Here is a 26,328-nt window from a genome sequence, read left to right as displayed (position 1 = left end):
CTAGGAACCAGGGCTCAATTCAGGGTCAGGGCACATGCCCGGATTGTGGTCTCAGTCCCCAGTGGGGGTGAGTAGGAGGCAGCCAATCTGTGAAGGCAGCCTGAGCTCCCACAATCTGCATTACAATGCATATGCTTGCTAACCCCAACCCCCTTTCCACTTGTGTCCTAGCTAGCCTTGCAGAACCTGTTTATGTGCAGATAAATCAATTTCTATCTGTTTCCAAAGCCCATATGCTAAACCACTATAAATAGCCAACAACAGGATATTGATTAAATATTCACTTGATATTAAATGATAAAAGTACTTCATGTAAAAGTCTATTTGACACAAGAAACCATGATATTGAAAGTTACAAAACAGTAAGTACCATATAATTAATTACTAGCTAAGTTAAAAATTATGCAAATACTCAAATGCATAAAAAGAAGACTGGAATAATATACACTGAAGTATTAACAGATGCTATTCCCTGGGTGGTAGTTTCTTTTTAACTTTTTTTTTTTTTCCAAAAAAAAGAAAAAAAATTTTTTAGAATGAACAAGTGCTACTTTTATGACTGATAAAATAGGAGAAAATGTTACTTATCATAAAACAAAATCCCCAAATAGTTCATAAACAAGGACAGAATGGACATTATCAGTATTAGCAGAATTCATAATTGTATTTTCAAGTAGGATAATTATGGATACAGGGAAAAAAAATAGGTGGGTATTTTGTTCAAGAATTGTGAGCTTTCCCTAAACTATGCAGACAACACCAATAACCCTTTAGTACTTCTAAACACATAAAAATGAAAAACAAATACAAAGGTATTATTTTTGGTTATACATACAAAATTTTAACTGTATTTATGATACTAACATTTGTGTAAGAAAAATATCCACCTACCCACAAACACATCTACCTATTCAGGCCTAACATATCTCTGGAAAAATTCCTAAGATAATGGTAATACTGGCTGTTTCTGAGGAGGCAAACTCAATCAGTGAGGGACCAGGGTACAAGGGAGCTCTTCAATAATATACCCTTTCTTACCATTTCCGTTTTGAAGTGAACATGTTACCTACTCAAAATCATTAAAATAAAAGTGGTCGAGTCCGCGTGCTTGGCTGGCTGAAGTGCCGTTCTAAACACCAAAAGGTTGTAAGAGTAAAGGAAAAGAACTTAATGGTATTGGCTTCCCAGTAAATGAAAATATCTAAAAGGTTGAATGACATGGTAACTAATTTAAGTATCTGTCTATTTTTATATAATAGTTTGTCAAAAATATCCTGATTCCAAATTAGCTTTCGTGCCAAATGACTTCAAAACGTCCGTGTCAGCAAATGAAACAATCAAAAGCAGTTAGTTTCTTGATTTGACTTTGAAAATCTTTAGAGAAAAAAATAAAAAAAGAAATCATTGCTTTATCCATATATGTGCTTTCTAAAAATGTCTACATCTATTTTTAAAGAGAAACATGTTATGTTATTATATAAAACAAAAAAGATGTTTTAAATTACGTCTTTCTGGCTGTTTAAAAATTAAACTTAAAAAAAATCTTTTTCTTTTTATTTAACTATCTTTGCAAAGGGCAATCTCTGTAAGAAAATGAAGAAACAAGGACCCAAAGACATCAGCCCTGCACTACTGCGCACTAACCTAGACCCACAGGGTTGGAGGACTGAGATGATAACATGGAGTCAAGGAAGAAATAACTACGTACTGTAGATCCAAATATGAATTCCAGGAAGACAGGCCAGGCGAGGAAAACGCTATTTCTCACAGATACTTTTCTTAGCGGGGGTAATGTCCAAACACCAAAATGGCGCTTGTGCTTGGAGCAGCATCAAGCTGATGTATCATTAGCAAGGACTCATCTACCCTGTTCCAACTAGAATCCTTTAGGGAAGGAAAATCCAGACTAAAGGAGGTAATTTCTTCCTCATCCATGGTTTCCCTTTTCCAAACCAGCAGGAAATGGCAGTTCCTATAGGCAGGCAGAGGATTTAACATGTACCACCAAGTTATTGAGCCTGGGAAACCGTATGTTCATCCAGGAGGACCCTAACTCAAGGAAAAACTGAAAACATTAAGCAAACTAAGTGGACCTTGTTCAGAGAGAAGCTAATAATCTGTCAACTTTGGTTCTGAACCAAGCTGCATGCTGCTGGGAGAACAGAAACAAGAAAAATGACATTTAGCAAATCACTTTTTCCTTTTATGCCCAGAAAGGTCTCAGGGATCCTCGGCAACAGCCAAGTCAGAGAGTCTGGCAGATGGGGGGTGTGTCCTGGAAAATGAGAGCTACTACAAGCTTCAGATTTCGAAGCTGTTCATACTGAGGACCTTAGCACCTCTGAGGAGGGGGCCGAAAATGGGAAGCATTGGGATGGGAGTGGAAAGAAAGGATACAGTAAGGAGGAGGCAAGAAAACAACAAGGAGGTTGGAGACAAAAGGAAATGAAGGGGGGAGAGGGGGGAAAAGTGGATATAGAGACTAACCATACCACTGTCACTTTCTGAACAGTGCGAAAGACACAATAAATCCACTTAAACTTAGTGATCTTCTTCCTTCAGAGAGCTATGATCCTTGACCACCAAACCAGAAATACCGAGGAGCAGCAACACAACTCATCTTTTGTCTTTCATCTTCAAAAACTCTCAGGTGCTGGGGAGTTCAGACTGCCCGCTGCTTTTCTTCTCTGCAGCCAGCAGCAGCCCTGGCAATGGGGGATCTAGTGGAAAATGCGAAAAGGCGCCAGGCCAATGTCAAGGAGTCAATCATTCTGATGGATTTGGTTTCTAAGGCCATTATTTCAACATTCAGTGAACTGATGAATGATGGAGGGAAGGAAACACCAGCCCTCAAATGGAAAGAAATCATTTAAAGACAAACCTAAGCCCTAGAATAGGGAGAGAAGAAGTCCTGGATTCAGTGGTAAATTGGATTGTAACCTCAACCATAACAACTTAAATATTTCAGATATACATATAAGTAACATAAGCAGAAGTGGGAACGAGTGAGTTCAACCTCCCAGCCTTCCCTTGGGGTGAGAGGAGGCTGGTGGGTAAAAGATAACCAAGCCACGCCACAGAGCTGGTAGAGATTCAACAAACAGGCCACCACAGGCAGTGCTCAGAATAAGTACAAAGCATCACCCAGTAGTCACAGGACTCAGGGGTGTGCGTGTGTCTCACACTACACCCCCCCCCCCCAAACTCTGTCATTTTGTCTACCACAGAAAAATGCATCTTTGGTGTGAAAAGACTAAACTTTTATAATTGTGAAAGGTCAGGTAGGTCAATCAGCGTAAACAAGGCAAAAATCTACACTACAAGGTTTATTTAGTGTTTTTTTTTTTAATGTACTTTTATTGATTTCACAGAAGAAGGGAAAGGAAGAGAGGGGTAGAAACATTGATGATGAGTGAGAAACATTGATCAGCTGCCTCCAGCACACCCCATACTAAGGAAAGAGTCTACAGCCCAGGCACGTGCCCTGACCGGGAACTGATCCCTGAGCTCCTGGTTCATAAGTTGATGTTCGACCACTAAACCACGCTGGCTGGGCCAGTCTGCCTCTTTATAGTGGCCCTCCCCAGACTCACTATTAGGAGTACTACACATTGATCAGTAAATGCTGTGATTTCAGAATCTGATTAGAGATATCAGGAAGACTAATTGAGTCTTTCTGGATTCTTTAGTAAGAGTATCTTTTAAGAAGATAGAAAATGTGATCATGTTTTTATTGATTTTAGAGAGGAAGGGAAGAAGAGAGAGAGACAGACATCAATGTGAGAAACATCAATCAGTCGTGTTTTCCTGTATACTCCCCCAACAAGACCAGGGCTGTTCCTTTACATTTTATAAATTAAGGAAATAAAGTAGTGAACTCAGAAAGAAAGAAATGTGTCCGAAGTTTAAGAATTTGGACATACACAATCTTCAGGTGTATATTTTGCTGCCTCTGAGGTCACAGAAATGACCTCTCCTCTTTACTGCAATGTGGTCTGACAAATTGTGGGTAAGGCTGCAGGGCTGTATTTGAGGTGCTAGTTTCTATTGCCATCCTGAAAAAATTAATCCATTCCACCCTTTCTGCCCTGCCCCAAAAATATACCTAATGTAGGGTCGGCTTCCATTCCCTCCCTGCACCAGGACATCCAAAGGAATCATGGCTGCCTACATACTACCACTATTTTACAAATAAACAGAGGCTTCATGAATGCACCAACCACCCATGTAGGATGGTTCTCCGCTCTTACGATTCAACTAGAAAAAGTTCTCCAGCTACATGTGTGTGGTACCACTTCGAGCAAAGATGCTTATCTAATTTGTAATTAATGTCTAGGTCACTTCTGTGATTTTCTTCCTGCTTTATTCTTCACAGTCCAGTCCCTTCCCTTCTCATTTTTTCTTTTCTTTTCTTTTCTTTTCCATCCCTCCCTTCTTCTCTCACTCCCTCCCTCCCCTCCTTCCTTCCTTTTTAAATAAAGGTCAGAAGTTACAGGTGGCAGAAAGCGGGCCTAGTGGGGAAAAATCAGATGCTAACTGGCTTCTCTTTCTCAGGACTCTGCCATGCATCAAAGTCTTGACGATATGCTCGGAGGAGCTGGGCTCAGCAGCAACCTGTCACGCTTTGAAAAGGTGCCCCATACATTGCAGAAATGGCAAAGTGGAACAAGTCACTGACGTATTTCCTACCAATCCATTTGGGCTACTATTGGAAAACGGACATTGTGAACCCCAAGTCAGAGGGGAATGGGAGCAGCAGGGAGCAGTCAGGGCCCAGCAAGCTTCTGTCAGGGGGAGCTTTAAAATAATAATGAAAGATTCCAGACAAAAAAAATATTAACTTACTGCCTCCTGGTTGAGTAAATCGCCCTGTCAAATCATCTTTCTAAAAGAACAAATTACAAGTACTGTATGTTCTTGATCATGAAGAAAAGACACAGAAATCTCCCCCAACCAGACCTCCAACTCTAAGGAGCGGCTGCTCAGGCTGCGCAACGTAGACAGCAGAGGCGCGACTACACGAAGCATCCAGCATGCGGTTGCCAATCAGATGGAGCGGCAATAACCAGAATTCATATATAGACATTTAAAAGAGAAACATACTTATTCTTCTTATTTTTAAAGTCTTGTTTTGTGTTTTAGTCAGACGGCTATGTTCAAGTCTTGATGAGGTGGGCTCAAAGTCTACACTAGCAAGAGGAAACTAACGAAGGCAGGTGACAAGAAAGCCACATGGCCAGCTTAGAGCTAAAGGATGAGCTTTCGCTTCTCTTCTCTCTACCCCCAAGATTTTTTTTTTCCCCCCCCTAGGTAAAGGCAAATCCCACCTCTTCTGTAAAGACTTAGTGAGGCCCGGCCAGTATGGCTCAGTGGTTGAGCTTTGATCTATGAACCAAGAGGTCACAGTTCAATGCCCAGTCAGGGTACATGCCAGGGTTGTGGGCTCAGTCCCCAGTGAGGAGCATATACGAGGTAACTGATCAATGATTCTTATCATCGATGTTTCCATCTCTTCCCCTCTCTGAAATCAATCTACATATATGTTAAATACATACATAAATAAATATATAAATAACCACCTGGGGCCCCTAACCTGATTGCTGACATCAGGCACGGTGAGCTGAAGAAAACGTAACACAGACAGTGTTACCCTTCAGCAGTGGGGGAGGGAGGTCAGACCTGGGAAACTGCTACTACAAAAATGGACACAAAAAGTATACAAGGATGAAAAGGGGAGAGAGAAAAAAGTATATTAGGAGGTCAGAGAACCCAGACTTCACAAGGGGAGACAGAATATAGGAGAGTGGTAAGATTCTTATAGAAAAACAAGTATGAAGGCAAAAAGCTGAGATAGGTGTTGGCATGTCCATGGACTATTAGTAGTGAGAAGTTCTTGGGACATGCAGTATGGAAGGTAGAGTAGTAGAGTTAAGACTGGAGATAGAAGCAAGATCCGTAAGTGATATTATAATTTTTTAAACATACAATGGCCTTTCCTTTGCCTTTTATTTTTTTATGTCCATTTAAGGAATTAGAAGCTTTTCTGTAGCAACTGTACAAATTGTTAGCTCACACCCCGCAGTTTGTGAGACAATCATGACTGTGCACATAAAAAACAATGCTGACAGAAGGCACAGACTAGAAGGAGCAGGACAACTACTTAAGATGGAACTGCAATAATTAAATTGAGAGATAAGGGGTACACAGACTAAAAACCATAGAAATGCAGTGAAAAGGAAATTTGAAAAATATAACTGTGGCAAAATCAAGTGGCCTTGGAATGGGCAGACTGCTCATTCTGAAGTTCAGGACAATGGGTGGGTGAGGACATTATATAAGATCTACAACAAAGGTAGCCAAGGCAGTTTGCATGCAGGGAAGAAAGTCCCATGAAAGCTGCAAACCACATTCTGGGCAAAATAGATGTGAGCTATCTACTGAAATCTGGGTATCCAGTCGACAGCAGCTAGAAACAGATCTGTCTGCAGAGAAGAAGTGAGGAGTGGTAGATGAAGCCATTAAGTGCGTTAGGTCACACAGCAGGTGAGACCACTCCTTGTCTCTAGAAGACAACTGTGACCTGCACAATTCACATAAAAAGTAATCCAACAATGCCAAGAGACGCATTTCTATTATCTCACCAGTTACTTAAATCTGTTCAACTTCATACATTCTGATGTTATCTTACCCCAGCCAGCCTGTAAACAACTTGTGAGATATTTTATTCATATTTCACCTCTAAAAAGGTATCCAACAACCATACTAGTATGTGTCCTTTTTAAAATATTAGTCTCATGAAACTAGGTATTTGTTAAGGCTCTATTTCCAATGCTTAGAACAAGGTATGGTTCAGACTAGCTATTCCAAAAATAATTGCTAAATAATGAAAACAAATCTATTTCACTAGGCTACAACCTCTAGCATTCTTAACATATGGCTTTCTTAACATATGTTGGGTGATGAGGCATGATCACAGCAGTGGGCACTGAGTCCTTAAAGAGAATAAAACTGCTCAACCTTTGTCTTCAGAAGAAGACTGCCTGCTCATCAGCACAGCCCAGCCAGTACAAACACTTTTTGAAGCCAGAAGAGATGAGAAGGCAAAGCTGCAGGAAAAAATACCCCGAAAACATAACCTTGCTATAGTTACAGAAGAAAAATTCATTCACAGCTCAAACGGTGTGCACTCTAAGCAGGCAAAATGTTAAGACATATTCTCCAGAACATAGACTGGTGTTAATATTCCTAACATTCTATTCATCACTCTTGAATGGGTTGAGCATGGTTCATCAAAAACTACTGCCAGCCGAAACCAGTTTGGCTCAGTGGATAGAGCGTCGGCCTGCGGACTGAAAGGTCCCAGGTTCGATTCTGGTCAAGGGCATGTACCTTGGCTGTGGGCACATCCCCCGTAGGGGGTGTGCAAGAGGCAGTTGGTCAATGATTCTTTCTCATCCATGTTTCTAACTCTCTATCCCTATCTCTTCCTCCCTGTAAAAAATCAATAAAATATATATATATATATTTTAAAAACAAAAACCTACTGCCAGAAATCATTTCTTCCAGGATGTGCCATATTTCACAATGCTGCTCATTATCAAAGTGGAAGCGATGGAGGCCCTCTGACTATGGCCTTCTTCTTAATGGACATCAGCACCCATCCTTCAAGGTACAGACTCAGAAACGGAACTCCAGTACAGAGTCAGTGGCCAGATAGAGGGAAAAAACAATCTACATTCCTAGGTCGCTGTAACAACATACCAAACAATGATTGGCTTAAAACAACAGAAATCAAGGTGTCAACAGGGCCATATTCCCTTGGGACACTCTAGGAAAGAGTCCATCCTTGCCACCTCCTCACTTCTTGTAGCTTCTGGCAGCCCTTGGCTTACAGCTGCATCACTTTAAAATCCACCTCCAACTTCACGTGGCCCTTTTCTACTTGTGTCCCTACCCTCTCCTTTTCTGATGAAGGCACCAAATCTTTAGGTTTAGAGCCCAATTTCCAAATGAGGCCACATTCTGATGTTCCAGAGGACATACATTCTTTGGCAACACTATGCTTATGATCATGAAAACACCAGCAAAGACTGTCCAAGCCAGAAATCCTCTTCGGATAGAATTGGCAGCATTTAAGGGATACCTAAAAATTTGCCAGAGAAAAGGTAATCAGCAAAGTAAATGCAAGGCAACTCCAGGTATTAAAAACAAAAACAAAAACAAAAACAAAACAAAACACACACACACACACACAAAAAAAAAAACTTGATTCAAATAAGAACAAAAAGCTTCATTGAGGTTTTAAACACATTAAAACAAGGAGCTCATATTTCCTGAGCTCATAACTACATGACCCCAATTATGAAGATGTGTCCCTAAAATACCACTTCTGTCACCCAGTGGCAAAGAATTGGCGGAACTCCCACCTTAGACCCAACACACACTTATACATACTACTCTCTTGTACACACACAAATTATTTATTCCCTCAGGAAAGAAATACTCAGGCAATGGAGGTACTAGCTTACCTGTAAACATAAAAACAGAGTTGGCACAAAAAGAAACCCTGAAAAAATGGTACTTAAAAATCAGACTCTCTACTTCTGACTAATGTGTATTTTCTTACTAGAAAAGTTATATATAACATCTCTGTCAATACCCTTCTTAGAAGATAAAAACCGGTGGAGGGGGGAAAATGTAAAACAAGAGCCAAGTTTCCTTCGTAACTGAGCACATCTGTACACAGTCTCATTTACACTCTTCTACAACACAAAATATTTTATACACTATTATTGAGTCCAAGCTGAAAAGAATCTATTCTCTGTAAACCAAGAGGTATAGGAAGTTAGAAGAGTTGCAATTTCAGCACATTTTATAGGATTTTTGGCACATGCGGGTTATTTTTAAGGTGGGGAAAAAGCCTGTCCTCTCTCTATACCCAAACACAGCTGAGCTGATTCAGCACAAATCTCCCCCTAAAATAAAATCCAGTCTGCAGAGAGTAAGCATGGAAAGTTCCAGCCCCAAGCACAACCCCAGCTGAAAAGATCATGAGTGGGTGGCTTAAGACAAGTTGACTACTAAGCATGTCATATAGACAAGAACCTTTATCAGAAAACAATGAGCAACTAGGCAGTTCAGAGAAGAAAGTTGTTAATAAGCAAAGTAATATGAGAGTATTACCAAGATTTGAGAATCTCAAGGATTCTGGTAGCTCATAAATCATTTCCCACAGGTGAGCACACAGAAGAAATTTCCAGGAATTCAGCTAAATGTTCTAGTTTCTTCATTTAATTTAGAGACACTTTCTAGAGAGGATATTACAATACGCATCATACAAATACCACACTTCACCCAAGAGCTGTGTGCTCAGCTCAACACTCTGGTAGTCCCTAGAGTACAGAGGCATTTTTCACAATCCACAGATTAAAAAAACAAGCACTAGCATTTAGGTGGCAGCAGGCGAAAAGCTACCTTGCTGAGAACAACAGAGTTTCCAGAAACGTGCAGTTCCATAATAAATTCTGTCAATTATTCACCAAACAAGGGAGCTAATAAGTCAAGGATCATTCCCAAACACAAATGGTGAAGGATACCTAAAATGACCCTTGGTCTCCAAGCATACTGACACATTCCTGTCCTGTCTAAGGCGGAGGGAGAAGTCTTACTAGAAAACAGCATGGTCAGAAATTTAAGTCCTTCAAAACATCTCACGATTTGGTGAACATCTTCAGTCATTTATTCAAAATATTTACAGCCATGCTGATGGCAACAACTAAGAAGGCAAGGACAAGCAACTTGTCAATGTAAATCACAATGCATTCACAACCTTAGGCCTGTGCTAATCGTTAATGTACAGAACTTTTCCATGGCGTGAATGAATCCAATTAATACGAAATGAAAAATGTGGAGATGACAAAGGAAATGTTTGTAAAAACCAAAACTAAAATACATCAGAGGTAATTAAGAACAAAAATTCTCCGACTGCCTGCTTTTGCACTTAACACAGCTGATTAAGTAACACACGGCAAAAGAAAGAACTCACAAGTATTTTTCAAGGAAAAGGACAACCCTTTTAGCCAGAAAAGGAGTGAAGGAGTCCTCCTGAAAAGAGCTGAAAGAGCTCTCAGCAGCAGAGTATCTTCAGGGAGCTGTCCTTGTACATGGAAGGAGCACTGGGGTTGGGACTCAATCTCTCTGTGGCTCTGGGCCAAGGTAAAAAAGGGGGGTCTGTCCTTTCCTTCTTCCCTGAAGTCTCACCTCTGCCAAGAGATTGAAGAGTAGGGGAAATCAAGCTTCCACATTGAGTTTGCGATGTTACCTATGACCTCATGTTTGTAACTAGAAGAACATGTATTCTGACACTGCTTTCTGTGATAAACAATTTGATGAAATGTCACTTCACGGGGACATCTCAAAGACTAATGAGATAATGTCTAGTGGGCTGAAAGCATTCAGAGGGCTGATCTATGGTGTCATTACCACCTGCTGATATCTGTCCAGTAGGATAATGCAGCTGAAAAGAATCAGTTTTTTGGTAGCATGGAGTTGTGTGTTCTATTCAAAAAGCACTGTGACCCTGGTTATGGGCACATGATTCAGCACACACAACAGAAAGCAGGCCTTTCTAAATGGCTTCTAATTTAGCGTAGATACCAAGGTAAATATTTAATTTCTATGAGCTTCCATTTCTTTACCTGTAAAAAAATAGGAATGATATACACATCTTGTAGGATAGAGGTGAAAATTAAATAAAGACAAAAATATTCAGAGTTTACTATAAAGAAATTCAATAAATAATGCCCTGGCCCCTTTAAGGTGGAATGAGCATTATACAGATTGCCTTATGCAATCTAGTTCACAATATAAACTGGAATGGCATAAAGATCATTCAAAGGTATTCACCAAATTACAAATGAGCCACAATCTCTAGAGTTGACTTCAACACTCGGGATATTTTATCCCAAGGAAACAAGGCTATTAACAGTAGAGTTGGATTGCCAACATTAGTCATTTCCAAATTAAACTTGGGAGTTCTGAAATGAAGAGACAATCTCAACCTACTTCTTGCACACAGGCTAATCCTTTGGCAAATCAAATGGGCCCTATTTCTACCTCTCTATGTTTTTGTTTGTTTGTTTTTGTTTTTTGTTTTGTGTGTTGGTTTTTGGTTATTTTTTGTAATTTTCAGAGAGGGAAGTAGTGAGAGAGAGAAAAAAACATGGATGTGAGAGCAAAATGTGGTTAGGCTGCCTCCTGTACACACCCCACTGGGGATCGAACCCACATCCTGGCATGTGCCCTGACTCGGACTTGCACCAGCAACCCTTCAGTGCACTGGGTGACACGCAACCAACTGAGCCACGCAGGCCAGTGCCCTTTATGTATTCTTACCTGGGTCCACAGTCCTCAGTCCAGTGTCTTCCTCATCCCCTAAATTAATTTAGTATAAATTTATTGAGCACCTACTCTACACCATACACTGTATGTATGGGGCCCTTCAGTGGCGAGCAAAACAGATGTGGGCCCTAATCTGCCCAATATAATAAATCTAACAAGAGAGATAGATATTAACATATAATTTTTAAATACATTAAGACTTGAAAAATTATGTACAGATTAATATGTTGGAAGAGTGGTTGCTCAGGGAGAGCTTCTCTCATTTACCTTGAATTTGAAGTATAAGCATGAGATAAATAGCAGAGGAAAAGGGAGGACAAAAGGCCTTTCCACAAAAATAAATAAATAAATAAATAAATAAATAAATAAATAAATAAATAAAATTCAAGTGCAAAAGCCCTGAGGTGACAGGGAGCATAATGCATTTAAGAAACGTAATGAAGGCCAGAAAGGTGGCTAGGAGGTGGGTGGGAAAGGGGGTAAGAGGATTATATCCGAGAAGTAGGCCGACCTCACCCTCTTTTTCATGACTTTCTAATAAAATGAACAACATAAGTTTTTAGCACTCTGAGGCTTTCCACCCTGTGGCTAGAGATTGTTTTGGAACCAGATTATGCCAAGCTTTGTCCACCACAGGAAGCAATGGGAAGCCATTAGTCCTAGGCAAACAAGGAACATAATGTAATTGTCATCTGTGAAGCTCTCGTTAGCTGCAGGTACAGAAGGGACTAGACTTGGGAAAGAATGGCTGTGGAAAACCCAATAAAAGGACTACAGAAGTCCAGGCGAGAGCAGTTAGAAGACAAGGCCAGGGCAGGGCAATGAAAAGAGGAGGAAACACTCATGCATACACCCAGAAGGAGTGGTGAGAGTCTAGAGTGGGAGATATATGGGAAGAGAGGGTGTCAAATATGTCTCCCACAGCAACCGATAGTGCAGTGACTCCCTGAACATGGAGGGGACCAGATTTTCCGACAGGATATCATGAGTTCAGTTTTGAACACGCTGGATTTATTATAAGTCTGATCTCCCTAGATCACTGCCATCCATCCCCAAAGAACTCCATGCCCCCGTAAATATGGACCTTAGGAAAGACAGGTTTCAAAATGAGAACAATCTAAAGCAACATGAATCCTATATTTTAAACAAAACAAACAAAAACAACTGTATTAATAAAAGAGTAATTTGCAAATTGGTCAGGACACCCTCACAGTAACAACTGAACAAGCAGGCTGTGTGGGGCGACCCAGCCAGCAGGGGGGTTTGTGAGGGACAGTTAAATGACTGAACAGTAGGCTGTGTGGGAGTGACCAGGCCAGCAAGAGGGGAGGGGGGCAGTGAGGGACGACCAGGCCAGCAGAGGGGGGCAGTGAGGGGCGACCAGGCCAGCAGAAGGGGGAAGTGAGGGGCAACCAGGCCAGCAGAGGGGACAGTGATCAGGCTGGTGGGGAGCGAGGGGGGAGGGAAGGGAGGGGGTGCAGTGAGGGTGAGCAGGCTGGTGGGGGTGAGCGGTTGGGGGCAACCATGCAGGAAGGCAGGCAGGCAGGTGAGCAATTAGGAGCCAGTGGTCCCAGATTGTTAGAAGGATGTCAGACTGCCGGTTTAGGGCCAGTCCCCAGGATCTGGCCTAAACAAGCAGTAGGACATTCCCCGAGGGGTCCCAGATTGGAGAGGGTGCAGGCTGGGCTGAGGGGACCACCACACGTGCACGAATTTTATGCACCATGCCTCTAGTACATAATAAAAGCCTAATATGCAAATCGATACCAGTCACTATAACTCACAATGACACTAGGAGGCAGACGCTCAGTGTGGGAGCTGCCCCAGCCCCCTTGGCCAGCCAAGGCAGGTGCCAGCAGGAGCCCCCCAGTTGCCCCGCCTATCACCCCACAGAGGGAGGCGGCCAGCGTCAATAGCAGAGGACAGGGCTGGCGAGTGGGTGGCACGAGGCTAGCCAAGGCGGGTGCCAGTAGAGACCCACCCGATCGCCCAGCCAGTTGCCCCAAAGATCGCCCCTGATCACTAACCACACCTAGGGACCCTACCCATGCACAAACTTCATGCACCGAGCCTCTAGTTCGAAATAATTTCTAAGTTATTTTCAGCATTGTACCTCCCCAAATGTTTGCATTTATCAGGAAAAATACTCAATTTTAAGTGCCTAAAAAAGAGTCAGCCTAGTTCACAAATTTTCAATGGCCTGAAAACCATATAATGTCATCTGTTTACAATAAACCTCATTCTCAAATTTTGCTTATGCATTAGAAACAGTGGCAAAAACAAGTAAGGAATAGATATGCATTTGGGGACAGAGGTTACTGGAGATAGGAGATCCTGGACTGAGCATCTAATACCAGGGCAGATGCTCCAATGCACTCTAGCTTTATGTGATTCCATCTCTTCCATCAATTCTGACCCTTTAATTGTCTAAACAAGTTCCAACTCTGAACACAATGGTTCCCGTGATGATAACTGCAATTATGTCATTTGTAAATGCCATATTACACAGACCAGAAATACTGACATTCTATTTTAGAGATTCTCAGAAATAGGTTGGAAAATTCCCAATGAAGGTGCAGTTATTACCTTACTAGAGGCCCAGTGCATGAAATTCATGCATTCAAGAGAGGGGAGATGGGGGTGCCTCAGGCCGGCCTGTGCCCTCTTACAGTCTGGGAGCCCCGTAATCAATCACCCCAAAGAGGTAGGCCATGCCCACCTGGCTGGGCTCCTTGATGAATTGTCCTTGCAGAGGGAAGTCCTGCCCACCTGCTGCAGCCTGCCGGTTGGTGGCCTGGGCCTCCCTCTTTGGGGGGATAGTGGAGCCACCCAATTGATTGCTCTATTGGCTGGTGGCCTGGGCCTCCCTCTGCAGGGCATCATGGGGTGATGGCCTGGCCCCCAACCAATTGCATTTCACCCGCCTTGGCTGGCCTGGCACCAGTTGGTGTCATAGCATAGTTGTCCAGAAGGTCATTCTGCTATTCAGTCGATTTGCATATTACAGTTTTATTATTATAGAAGGTTCTACAGGTTGACTTGTCTAAGCATTAAGAAAAATATATGAATACAGAGAAACTGTTAAGGATAGAACTACAGCCCTGGTTCTTTTAGGGAGGTATCAATCTCACCATCCTAAATACCTGGGATAACATTCTAGAAAACTAAAAGACATGTTGAAATTACCATGGATTCCATTTCTCAGCTTTTCTAGGGCCATGAAGAACCCAAACAGTGAAGACTATGCATATTCCTCGGGCAAGACTCTAGTGAAAGAAGGCAGATGGTACACATGGGATGGAGAGGGAGTTCTACCAGGCACTACAGCAATTCCTGCAGCTTCTGAAACCCTTCTAGCATACACTTGTACCCTACCTCTCCCTCAAACCAGAGAAAACATGCACACTCACATACTCTGGCATGAGTGGATACTCATTTTGTGGAAACTGAAACCCTGGAGACATATCTAACCAAGTACCATACAAAGCTGTATAATGGATTGTTGACAGTCAAATTAACTGCACGTTGACTTACAAATCTTGAACCCAGAGCCAGTAAAAAAAAAAAAAAAAAAAAAAAAAATCATAAACAAGTAAAGCTACACTGGATTCTACACAAAAGGAAAATTAGCATTATTAAAACAAAACAACATTATCTTACTGGCATCTGGAAGGACTAGCACCATCCTAGATTCTCATCCCATGACAGAGGAAAGGCAACTAATATTCCTAATTCACAAGTGATAAAACCAAGGCTCAGGGAGGTGCAAAGTAACTTTAATTAAGGCATTTAGCCAGAATTAAATCTTAGAAGAGAATCAAAGTGAATTTCCATAACTGAAATGGAGGCCATTGAACCTAACAAAGCAGCTCAGCAGTTTGCCTTCAATCTTATTCCTCTGCATTCTAGAAATTATTCAAAATCGTCACATTATAGACTCTCTAGGATGGTCAAAATAATAGTCGGGAGAAGGTGGTTTTACCTCCATTATCTTGCTTAAGCTGATTGGTTGCCCTAATCAGCTTTGGTGCACATGGGCACGTAGGCACACAGGCACACATGCTCCCTCTTGGTGCCTCTTAATCACCATGTGCCATGCTCAACAGCTGCACCGGTCTGAAGGGAATTGGCAGAAATATGTGGTGATGTGCTAGCCACCCCCCTGAGGCAGCGACTGCCCTGACTGCTCCCAGACTCAAGAGCACATGGGTGCTCGCTGTCACAACTGATGGCCCCAGAAGACAGGCAAGTGGTTTCAGGTGGTGAGTCAGGAAAAGCAGTTCACATCAGGAATGTTCCAGCCCAGCAGAGCTGAGCTGCATCCTGCTCCCCACACAGGAATATAGCATTTATCATTTATACAATGTCACTATGGGGGACAAAACGAGCTCAGCACAAAAGAAAGCAATCAGCTAGGATGCACAGGAACCAGTAACTGAGGCTACTCTCACCAAGAAAGAACCTAACTGCTTCAGAATTGCCACCATATCTGACACTTGAGTTCAGTCCCCTTATCCTGAACTAGAGGACTTTACAAAGGCCTGTCACATGGGTGTTTGAGAGCCGAGCCCTGAGCCACTTGTAGGACCTTTCAGCAGCTGCTGCAATAAACTGTGATTTGTGTTCCCGGGGATGAAAGCGAAGGAGGAAGGGCAATCTTCAAAGAAGCCAGGTGGATGCCATGACACATGCCACACAACAGGCTGCTCATGAATCAAATATGATATGTGCTGCCATTCCTTTCAATGTGATTTTGGATGAATTTCAATAAAACCCACGTGTGTGAAGGAATTCCTTTCTTGTCTCTATGCGACTGTTTATGAGCCAGTAAATAAGTGATATGATATCAACTTGGTGAAATAGAGATGTTGGACAGTAGATCAGATAACAGGAGACCTAGAAATTGAAAGAGGCTTAAAGCCATCATCCGCACCACACTTCATGAATGAATACAGCATTCTGTCAAGGTTTATATGATGACAAATGAGCCTGTGCCCTGAAGGAACCTGAGCAGATTTAATACTCATTTTAGGGAATCCAGTTTGCTTTCTCTATCTCAAAATTAGCAATTTCACCTTATGCCCAACTTCAAAATCCCTTGCTAAAATTTATCATTCTAGTGATTATGGTATATAATAAAACATAATAAAAGGACATTTATTATACGCTATGTGGGCACTAGCTTAAACCAATAGTTTAAAAAATCTACATTTAGGTAAAGAATGTTAATATGGCTTCAATGTGTTAAGACTTCTGAAGATACAATAAAAACTTGCCGAAAACATAGTCTGCAAGAACCCCCACTAAATCAAGGTCCATCATAGTCCTTCCCTGAACAGATTTTCCATTATCAAAGGACAATCCCATTCATTTCCTGTGTTTATCCAGGACACAAAGAACTAACTGCATAAGACACTTAGGGTGGGAAGGTCAGGAAAAATAAGGGGGAACTCAGAAGCTCATTATTAGCTTCCCAGAATGGCAAGTTCCGCAGCTGGTCATAGAACATTCTGCTCCAAGAACACAAGGAAATGCGCCCTTCAGGCCTCTGAGCTGGTACACTAGACTAGAAAGTCCGTGTGCTCCCCAAAGGCTCCACAGGACAGCACGTACTCACTCCCCGCCCCCAGATGCATACTCTTCTCCAGCAGAGCCCCTCTCCTCCCCACCAGCCAACCCATCCCTCCAAAGCAGGGGAGGCAGGAAGAAGTGCTGACCTCCCCTCACTGCAGGTCCACAGCACCAGCCTTTAGAGGGGGTGGCTGGAGAGAACGGGGCCAAGCCATGGGGCTCAGGGCAATATGCAATTATTACACTGCAACTAAGCCTGGACCCTGGAAAGAATGTGTCCTGAGGCTTTTGGCAATCACACTTTGGTCAGGGCCCCAATTTTAAACGTCTCCCAAGGGATACCACTTCCTGATACAAAGGCATCCCTCTCTACATATCAGAGCAATTCTGCTTGACTTGATGGAGAAGTCACCTGCTGGTCTCTGAGATTCCATCACAAGGGCCCAGCTTAAAATAATCCCCAACCACTGGGGAATACATTTGTCATCACTAACCTTCTTCCCAATAAGCTTCTTTCGAAGAAATTCCCGGGCTTCAAACATGTAGGGAATGTCATACAGTGGACGCAGTTTCTTGTTCTTATCCTAAAAGCAAAATAAAATAGCACATCAGGAATGAAAAAAACACACACAAAACAACCCAAAACACAAATGAACGTGGCCAACAGCACAAGATACTAGGATGCAATGAAATATGCTCCCTACTTCTTAGTATCACAAATATTAAATAATTGCTAGATACAGAGTAAATGGTTGCTTTGTGTGAAATGCTTTAAAGGGAATAAGATTACCTGTTTCATGCAACAGCCTGAAAAGAAAGCAATGGAATGTTTCTAATTACCCAAACAAGAAACAACCTAAAAGTTCAATCAACAGGAAAATACCAACATAAAATGTGATATATATAAGAAGCTCAGTAAGTGTTAGGGCCCCTTCGAATAATTATAGATAGACTATAAATCAAATTCTACTATTCCATAAGCCTTTACTAAGCACCTACCAACTATTAGCCCCATACAACACACTCTCTAGTTATAATCATGGACTCAAAATTATTGTAACCTAAAAGAATAATATAATAAAGCCTACAGATATGGAAAAGCAACAAAAATCAGTTTTGAATAAGTACTAAATTGTATGATATAAATTAGGCACTATGTGCTATAAAAATTCAGGTCAGTGGAAAGAAATAATCAGAAAAGGTTTCATGGACAAGGTGGGATTTCATGTGAGTTTGCAGAATAGGGAAAAGCTAGGAAGAAAATTCAAGTTAAAACAAACAAACAAACAAACAAAATGGCCCTAGCCAGTTTGGATCAGTAGGTAGAGAGTCAGCCAGCACTTGAAGGGTCCCAGGTTCATTTCTGGTCAAGGGAATGTACATTGGTTATAGGCTTAATCCCCAGCAGGGACACACACACACACACACACACACACACACACACACACATTTTCTCTCTCTCTCTCCCCCCCCCCTCTCTCTCTCTCTCTCTCTCTCTCTCTCTCTCTCTCTCTCTCTCCCTCTCCCTCTCCCTCTCTCTCTCTCTTTCTCTTTCTCCCCTCTTTCCCTCCCTCCCTCTCCCCCTCTCACTGTCTCAAAAATAAAAACAAAAACAGCCTCAGGTGAGGATTTAAAAAATAAACAACAACAAAAACAAAGAAAGAGAGGCAAAAATAGTATTCCAACATTTATACAAAAATCTAAATACACTATTACTTCATCATCTCACAGGCCTGAGTTCTCAAAAAATAGGTTACTGCTCTAAGCAATGTTAACTTTCAGAATGTGAAAGAGTCTAAAAGATGACAGAACTGGAAATGGATAGTAACTTAAGAGATATGAGAAACTTTCTTTAGGAAATGAATTAACAGGAATTGACTACAAAATAGAGGGAATAAAAGAGGAAGAATACAATATTTGTAGTCATGACAGCAGGCATTCAAAGTCAATAGGAATTTGCCTTTAAAAATGAGAGTGAGAACGGTTAGAGCATGTGCAGAGAAGTAGAAAGATGTTGGCTAGGTCAGTTGGTATAATTACTGTATTAGTTCTCTCCCACTAGGCTCCTAAATTCCATGAAAACAGAGGCCCTATACCCTGTGACCCCAGAGCCAAGTACACTACCTCCCTCGTATCTATACTAATAAAGGGGAAATATATTAATTAGAGCAGGAAACTGCTTCAAGGAGACCCTCCAGACAAAGCCATGGTGGTGGAGCCAAGGCAGAGGTGGTTAGGGGCGATCAGGCTTGCAGGAGCGTGCAGTTGGGGGCAATCAGTCTAGCAGGAGCATGCAGTTGGGGAGATCAAGCATGCAAGCAGAGTGATTACGGGCGATTATGCAGGCAGGCAGGTGAGCAGTTAGGAGCCAGTGGTCCCAGATTGTGAGAAGGATGTCCAGCTGCCACTTTAAACCAGCCGTTGGACATCCCCCAAGGGGTCCCAGATTGGAGAGGGTGCAGGCCAGGCTGAGGGACCACCGCCTCCCCCGCCCCCCGCCATGCACAAATTTCGTGCACTGGGCCACTGGTCTATCTATATAAAAGCCTAAGTGACCATCTGACTATTCAACCAGTAGCTATGATGCATAATGACCACCAGGGGGCAGATGCTCCACCTAGTAGCTATGTCTTGCACTGACCATCAAAGAACAGACACTCAACACAGGAGCTGCCCAACTGCAGTGACTTGACAGTTGCAGTTCTCAGGTGACACACCCAGAATCAGAGAGAAAGGAGCCTAATTCTGGGGTGTGTCACCCAAGAACCACCCTCTCACAATCCAGGACCCCATAGGAGATGTCAGAGAGCTGGTTTTGTCCCGATCCCTGCAGTCCAGACCAAGGAACTCCACTGGTGCATGAATCCATGCATCAGACCTCTAGTATACTCATAAAAAACTGTACAAATTTTGTGAACCTCAAGGATCCAGATAATACTTGAAAAAATTTCTTAAAATATGGAAAGGAGAAAATCAGGGACTAATTCTAACCTAGATGCAGGCTGCTGCTTCCCCCACTGCTGTATGGTGAGTGCACCCAGTCACACTTTTGCCATCTAACTAAGCAAGATTATCTCTGTACAACACATTCTATATTCTTAAAGTGTTTAAATTGTTTTCTTAAATAGCCAATGATTCCCAAATAATTCATCTTTCTCATTCTAATACCCTATAAAAACTAGTCCCAATAAAAATACTGAGATGAAAGGAATCTAAATAAATCTTTTCCCCCTAGATCATAACTAATCCTTGGAGTCCAAGATACATCATTTAAACATTTCAATTCATGGGTACCACCAAAAAAATATCTATCAGAATGTAGATAATTATTTGAATTTGAGCTTAACATTCATCATCATCCAATTGTCTCCTGCTTCTAGTATAAAAAACAATAACAACAGCAACAACAAAACAGCAGCAGTAGCATGACAGTGCCCCTTTAGGAAGTTAGCATACCTTTAAAATGAATGTGTCTCTATTCCTTCTCCCAAATGATGTGTGTAAGCCCACATATTCTATCCAGAAACAACTGGAATGGCCAAACAATGACCAAGGTACTCGGGTATCATGATCACTGTCTAATACGTACTCGGGTATCATGATCATTGCCTAAACATGAAAATCTTTACTAATATAACACTGAGTTTTCTTATAGAAATTAACAAGGACAATGGGATAGATGAGAGTTGCCTGGTTAGAGTATTATATGACACAAGGACAGATACATAGGATTACAGAAATTTTTATAAACATGGGTCACTACTGAGGAGCTAAGTATGATACATAAGCCATAAATAGAGCTTAGGATGACACTCTATGATATAATAAGAATGCTTGCTAGACAGAAGATGTTAAGTACCAGTAATGAATGGGATTTTTAATATACACAAAATCAATGGTTATCAGAATCAGTCCTCAGAAATAAAGAAGTGCCAGTGTGTTCCTATTCACCAAGCGATAGAGGACAATTGATTTACTAGTGTGATTAGACTAGCCTAAGTGAATAGTTTTAAAAAATGAGTCCAACAAAATATTGACATTTGCCTTACATAGCCTATGACTGCCACAGACTCTGAATATCTGAACCTATCCTACTTATTCTGAAACACCAGCAGTACGTGAAAGGTAAGAAATGCAGTTCTAGCAGCCATTCAAATGCAGATCGTGGGATGAGGTAAATCAAAATGTGTGCAAATGGCTGTCAGAACAAGAATCCTTCCCTTAAGACACTCAACAGGACTGGCCCAGCCAAAATACCCTCAAAAGAATGAAAGAAAACAAATAGTACACCAACAAGCATCCCAACGAAAGATGAGCAGCACTGGAGTCCAATCATATGTCTCCTGTGAAGCTAGGAAAGAGCTAATAGCACAAACTGAAAACAAGACATCACAAGTGAATACAGAATGATCTCATTACTCTAACCCTTCAGACCTAGAGGCTATTGGCATCTGCAAACACATTACCAGAGAGATATTAGAAGTCCCTAAGAAACTATAAAATAAAAGCAATTCCTCCAAATAAAAGCCTTTAAAATCTCTAAGAGGCTACTGAAGTAGGGAATGCATTCTGTAAAAAACAGGACTTAGCTAAATCCTGCCTGCTAAAAAGGAATGTCTAGTTTAGATTCTAATTTACATGAGAATATTTTAAAAAATAATAAAAGTAGAAAAGAATGTTTGCTTTATCTGGTGGGTGGACAACACACAAACCAGTCTGTGCTATAATCACTGTACATTCTGAGAAATGACACAGTCTGTAGGCCCTGAAATGACTCACATAAGAGATAACTTCAGTCTTCCGTAGCTCTCAGGGTTTGGAGGCCCAATGACCACATTGCAGAATCGAAAGACAGGCTAGGCATTTTTATAGGAAGATTATTTTTGGTTGGTTTCCTAAATAAGACCTCTGGTCATGCTCATGTGGAGAGAATGGAAGGGACCTCCAATCAAGGCCTTATTCTTAACATCCATTCAGGCCTAACTTTTTCTAGCCCATGCAGTAGCCAAAAGAATTGTATCCAAATAACCTAATAACCTTGGGATACTGCGAAAGTCTGTAAGCAAGGTTTAATGAATACAAACCACTAAGAAAAAAAAGAAATGGATAAATGTGGCTCCACTAAAATGTAAAAAATTATTTACTAGAAAAACCCACATCATGAACAAAGTGACAGGCTAAAATGCAGACTCTTAGTAGCTGGTAAGTGAAATAGATGAAGAAATGGCAGAGCAGAATGAGAGGAACAGGTGCAGGTCCACGGTTGTAATCAGCTTGGTGAGGCCTACCCTAATCACATTACTCAAAGGAGGTATGAGATGTAATCATCTGGAAAAGGGCAGCGAGAACAACCAATGCAAAGGCCTTGAGTTAGGAGCATGCCTGGTGAGTTCAAGGACCAGCAAAGACACCACTGGGGCTACAGGGAGACAGCTGAAGAAGACAAACCACAGGTCTGGCTTAACATCTGAAAGACTACACTGGCCACTGCGTGAGAATTGACATTGTAGCAAAGGAAGGGTGAGCAAAGGGAGACCAATTATGAGATTGTGACAATAATCTGGCAAGGAAATGAGGTAGCAGTGAGGGAAATAAGATATCAGAACCTGGATATATTTCGAACATAAACAGACAGAATGTACCGTGTGAGAGAAAGGGAGGAGTCAATGTTCACTCCAAGTGTTTTTTCTGAGCAAATGGAAAGGGGGTGGGGGCTGGAAGGGATCAAATGAGATGGGACGACCACAGGCAGAGTAGATGAGAGAAAGTGGCGTAAGATCAGCAGTACAGAAACGGACATTCTAAACTTCCATGTGAAGATGTTGGGCAAGCATTGGATATGCAACCATGGGGTGTAGAAGAAAGTTCCGAATTGGTGATATATCGTACAATTGGGAGTTGTTAGCTTATATGTGGTATTTTAAAAGCTAAGAGATTGACTAGCATGGAGGAGGACTGAGCCCTGGTAACATTAAGAGGTAAAGAATAAGGTAAGAAATCTGCAAAAGGAGACTGAGAAAGAGCAACAGTGAGCTGAGTAGGATGAAATGACCAGGGTGTGTTATGTCCTAGAAGCCAAGGAAAGGAAGAGAATTCAGGAGGGAATGAATTACTGTGTCAAATGCAGCAGGGCAACTGAGATGAGGACTAAGATCTGCATGTTGGATTAAGCTAAGTGTGGACTGCCATTAACTTGACAAGAATAAATTCTGGTGGAGCAGCAGGGGCAAACGCCTAATTAGAATTAGAAGTAGGAATGAGAAGAGAAGAACTGGAGAAAGCAACTACATGCAACACTTTTGAAAGTTGTGCCACAAAGGAGTACGAAGAGATTATGGGGCAGCTGGCAAAGGAAACAGGTTGAAGAGAAGGTGCTTTTGTTTTTTATTTTAGATGGAGAAATAGCAGGCAATGGTCCAGGAAAGAGAAAATAAGTAATAAAGTAGGGCAGAGAAGTGCTAAAGCAAGGACAGAACTGGCCTACATAGGAGAAGCAATCATTCATATTTAAGTGTGTGGATGCAGCTACTGTTAGTTGAGTAGATGTAGGAGTGAGTCACTGGAAGTTCTCTTCTGGTTACTTCAATTTACTCAGTAAAGAAAGGAAGAGCTAGAAAAAAGAGAAACAATCCAATAAAAGAATATGAACTGGCATGTCACAAAGAACTTCAACTGGACATTGCATGTGACAAAAAGGTGTAACTTCATTAATAATTAGGGACATGTACATTGAGATACTACAGGATATCCATTACATTGGCAAACATTTTTAAGGTGAGAATGTAAGATAATGGGAGTGCCCTTTAACCACTGATGAAATTACAAAATGATTCAACTACTGTGGCATCTTGCCATGGAGCTACTTGCATCATTTGTGAAAGTTAAGATGTGCACTCCTCGAATTAAGAAATTCTACTTACAGGTGGATTTATACCCCCAAAAGTCCCATGTGTGCAGACAAGTCTAACAGTGTTCATGTTAACACTGCTTACAGTAAAGTCACAGAGTAGAATACCACAGAGCAGTTAAGCTGAATTAGAGCAACACGACAAATAAAAAAACTAGAGAAAAACAAGTTGTAGAATGAAATAGTATTATAAAAGCCCATTTAAATACAGTCACAGAGCTACATAAGCAGCAAGAAGATAACCATGTTGGAATGTAGAATGAATGGTTATTGGTTACTGCTGTGCCATGGGCAGTGGAAGGAAGCCAAAAAAAGAGGGTGGGGGAGTTTGAGGATGAGTACCCAGGGGCTTTCAACTCTGTCATTACTGTTTTATCTCTTTGAAAGAAGAGGATCTGAAGCAAATGTGGTATAACATCAAGGCTGAAAAGAAAATGTTTATCCTATTATTATAAACATTGGATAAACAAAAAAATGTTTAGTGATAGAAAACCCCAAACTTTTGACAACTTTTTAAATTTTAAAATACCCCTCTGCAGCAGAATAACTAGCTATATATTGATTTCAGAGAGGAAGGGAGAGGGAGAGAAAGCTAGAAACATCAATTATGAGAGAGAATAATTCATCTGCTGTCTCCTGCATGCCCCTACTGGGGATCAAGCCTGTAACCCAAGCAAGTGCCTTGACCAGGAATAGACCTTGACTCCTGGTTCATAGGTCAATATTCAACCACTGAACCACACTGGCCGGGTGTAATTGGCCATTCTTTTCCTCATAAAAAAAATGCATGCGATTCTTTATTTCCTTAAAAAAAAAAAAAAGTTTGTTCACAGATGTTTGCTTCCATGAGGCAGAAGGGAATAATTTATCTACAAACGTTCTCTCAAATAACCAGGGTCAAAAACAAGTTTGATTTTTGTTTTTCAAGAACTATAACATATTAAAGTAGCCGCACATAATTAATTTCTATGAAGATCTTAAAACTGACTGTTGAATTAAAGAGCAGACGTGATCAGATTAAATGGAGGAAATTTCAAACAGTAAATAATGGGCCAGTCCCTGGAGCCCTACCATATATGCCATTTTAATAAACAAAGGCTGTGATTTCCATTTGAATTATAGACTTAAAAATAGGAACATTACTACATGCCCTGAAATATTTACAATCAAGGACCTTTCGATTCCCTTGGCAGCCAGGAGACAGAATCCACAAAAGGTAGGTGGATAACTTAGAAAGTTATTAGCAGCGGCTGGAAAAGGTTCAAAATCATAACCACCTTGGCCAAATGTCAGACATCTAGCACCTCTATACTTAAAAGACCAGCCAACAAAGATTCATATATCCAAACATTTCCCCAGGAATTGTTTATTTCTAAATTGGCTCTATTTCATTCTCCTAACAAATGAACCTCTTAAAGGTCAATAGGGTCTATTAAAAAACGAGATCTGGGCCCACATCTGGATGCCACAGGGCCACCATGCTGGGCTGTCTGTTGCGGGCCCGGCAGCAGTGGTGGCACCGTTACTCTGGATCTCGCTGAACATAAACTCCAGGGCCCTCCGGTATATCCAGAGGAATGTAAAGACAAAGTCAGCTCAGAGTCTGTGTCAAACACAAGGCCCGCGGCCCAAATCCGTCCCGCCAGGCCTTGCAATGTGGCCCGCACCGCGCTGTCATCACTGCACTCCGCTGCGTTTCCATCACAATGACAGTTTATGACTGTTCAGTAAACCATTCGGCCAGCGATTTAGGCTGGATTTTAGATTTTGGCCCCTTCTCTGATTGAGTTCGACACCCCTAGCTCAGACGAAGAGGTCCTGGGAACATTGCTGCATGTCTTCCAGGCCCCCTTCACAAATCACTTCAATCACCAGCTGGATGTCTTGACTGTGCCTCCAGAACCCATTCAATCAAAGCATCAAGACCTGCTGTCAGTTCAGCCTCCAAGGGTGAATGTGCTTGAACACAGACATCATCAGCAAAGTATCTTTAAACCAGGAGAAATGCTTTATAAGACACTGGGTTTCAGTGTTGTCCGAGCAGCCAGCTCAATGGTTTCTGCTGGAAAAGGTGTCTTCATTACTACCCTGGTAATGGCACAACTAGTACTTTGCCAGGATATTCTTATACACTGATCAGCATAAGTTCAAAAAGTAACTAGCCTGTAACCCTTCCCATAAGAATTTGCATTGGAAACTCAGATTTCTACATATTTTTAATCCGAGTTTGAAAATTAACTGCTCGTAAAGTATCTTATGTTAGAAAGTATCCATGCATACTTGTAGTATACACGCACTCTTCTTTTAAGGAAATTTTTCTACTCAATGTTTAAATTTAGGAGAATATGGTATGGCCTGCTTTGATCAGACTTGTTACTTAAGAAAGCATTAAAGAATAAGTCAGTTTGGTTTAGATAAATGTAAAACTGATAGGGGTTGAAATATGAAAG

The 26,328-nt window shown here is 41.5% G+C and overlaps 1 protein-coding gene across 1 annotated transcript in view; it reads right to left on the bottom strand.

The window, feature by feature from the left end:
- The window catches only part of SND1 (staphylococcal nuclease and tudor domain containing 1), a 447,851-nt gene that overhangs the window by 266,613 nt on the left and 154,910 nt on the right, over positions 1-26,328 (bottom strand). The window contains exon 11 of the mRNA XM_036426056.2: positions 17,466-17,555. Coding sequence (XP_036281949.1) covers positions 17,466-17,555 — 90 coding nt within the window. The remainder of the gene's footprint in view (positions 1-17,465; positions 17,556-26,328) is intronic.

The sequence above is a fragment of the Pipistrellus kuhlii genome, unplaced genomic scaffold (assembly GCF_014108245.1).
Source record: "Pipistrellus kuhlii isolate mPipKuh1 unplaced genomic scaffold, mPipKuh1.p scaffold_m20_p_10, whole genome shotgun sequence".
NCBI classification, from domain to species: Eukaryota; Metazoa; Chordata; class Mammalia; order Chiroptera; family Vespertilionidae; genus Pipistrellus; species Pipistrellus kuhlii.
The sequence above is the reverse complement of the archived record's forward strand: the minus strand, read 5'-3'. Positions and strand labels throughout refer to the sequence as shown.